We start from the raw sequence: 1,996 nt of genomic DNA on the forward strand, positions 1-1,996 counted from the left end.
CTTAATAATAATATTTTATTGAAAACAACTTTTATAATATAGAAAATCATAAAAAAAAGTAATTTTTTTTTAAATGATTTAGAAAGAACTTCTTATTTTTTTTTTATATATTTTTATAAAAAAAATTATAAATATTTTTATAAATTTTTAATTAATTTTTACTATTTTTTTAAAAAAATATTTTTTACTATTTTATATTTCATTTAATATATATATAAATTTTTCTAAAATTTTTAAATTTATTTGTGCATAAAAAAAAAATAATGATAAAGTTAAATTTATTAATTTTAATTTATAATAAATATTTACTAAAATATATTAATATTATGTCATCAAAAAATTAAAAACAAGCCATTTGAAATTATAAATATTATTAGTTTTAAATATAAATTAAATAATTTAAATTTAACTTAATCATATCTAATTAATATTTATCATATCTAATTGAAATTTAAACTATATAATTAATAAATTTAAAAGATTAAATCTAATTAATAAGCATTACATATTATTTAAAAAAAATATTATAAATAATATTCATTACATATAAAAATTTAATTTGAATACTTAATTTATTTATTTTAATATAAACTACGTCTTTTTTTTTTTTTGAATAGGTAATAAAAATAACATATATTAAATATATCAGAACCAACTGTATACAATATATAATGTTGCCAAAAATAATATTCCTATAATAATATATAAAATTCTTTTGTTTTTGATAATATTAGAATGTATTCTATTTACAAGTTAATGGGCAGCCCCTAAATCGCTATCGATTTCTAATGTATCTTTATTTAATTTATCTAATTTATCATTTTATCTTTTTAATTCAGCTTAAATATTTTCAGATTGACCTTCCAAATCATACATGTTTTTTTTTGCTTCAATTAATTTTTAATTTTGATTATTTAGCTTTTAATAAATTTCATTTTTTTAATTATTTATTTATGTATTTCCCATTAATTCTATATAATCTTTATTATATTGTAATTTTTTTCTTATTCTTTACATTCTTTAGTAAAACCTTCAATTTAATATTTCATATTTTAAATCTTTATTTAATATTTGTATAAAATAATTTTTTTGTTAATTTATAAAATAATACAGTTCTTTTAAATTAGGTCCTTTAATTTTAAGGTAATTGACTTATTTCTTAATCAAGACATTTAATCTTTTTTAATTAAATTTTAATTAATTTTATTTATATTTTAAGATATATATATTAATTCAAAAATACTGTATTTTATGCATCTTCTATATCTCTTTTTATTTCTATTATTGTTGAAATATCTATTTATTATTTTAAATATATTATTTAAAATATATTTTCATAAAAAATATATGTATATATTTAATTCTTCTTCTAATTTTTTTTTTTTATTACCACAATTTTCTTTTACTTTCTAAAGTTTATTAATTATTTAATCTTTTATTTTTTCGTAATCTGATTAATAAGACTCATAATTTTCATTTAAAGGATAATGTTAGTCCATTTATAAAAAAAGAAAAAAATAAATTATTAATAATTATTAATTATATATTTATATTTTTTATTTCCTATGTTAGAAATCAATTATTAATTTATAAAAATTATATATATATATATATATATATATATATATGAATATATATATATATATATATATATATACATATATATTTTTTATCTTTTTTTTAAAAAGCTAATTTTTAATATTATATATATATGCTTTTTAAAATTTTTTAATTCAACTTATTTATTTAATATTAAAATCAAAAAATAATAAATATTTTTTTTATGAAATGTACCTAAATATATATAATATATTAATTTAAATAAATGTTATATTATTTTAGATACTTATTACTTAGATTTCAATAATAATTTTTCTATCAATATATATTAATATTAATTTTTTTTTTTAAATATAAATGCAGTTAAGCAATTATATTTTAAATTAAAAAACAAATATAGTTTTTCATTAAAATATAAACAAAGTATTAGAAAATA

General features: G+C 11.6%; 1 protein-coding gene across 1 annotated transcript, besides 4 other annotated features; it reads right to left on the reverse strand. All coding sequences in view use genetic code 6, as the record gives it.

The window, feature by feature from the left end:
• Positions 1-632: 632 nt before the first annotated feature.
• On the reverse strand, positions 633-1,286 carry IMG5_032270 (vesicle transport v-snare protein, putative). Its single transcript, XM_004039070.1, has 3 exons — positions 1,244-1,286; positions 1,112-1,177; positions 633-1,058 (listed from the first exon to the last, which is right to left on the reverse strand). Exon 3 carries the CDS (start codon positions 1,015-1,017, stop codon positions 646-648), a length of 372 nt encoding a protein of 123 aa, XP_004039118.1. The 5' UTR covers positions 1,018-1,058; positions 1,112-1,177; positions 1,244-1,286; the 3' UTR covers positions 633-645.
• Positions 1,181-1,218: a microsatellite.
• Positions 1,280-1,324: a microsatellite.
• Positions 1,302-1,333: a microsatellite.
• Positions 1,334-1,597: 264 nt separating this feature from the next.
• Positions 1,598-1,666: a microsatellite.
• The last annotated feature ends 330 nt before the right edge of the window (positions 1,667-1,996 follow it).

This window comes from Ichthyophthirius multifiliis, assembly GCF_000220395.1.
Source record: "Ichthyophthirius multifiliis unplaced genomic scaffold scaff_1120509249785, whole genome shotgun sequence".
Classification (NCBI taxonomy): domain Eukaryota; phylum Ciliophora; class Oligohymenophorea; order Hymenostomatida; genus Ichthyophthirius; species Ichthyophthirius multifiliis.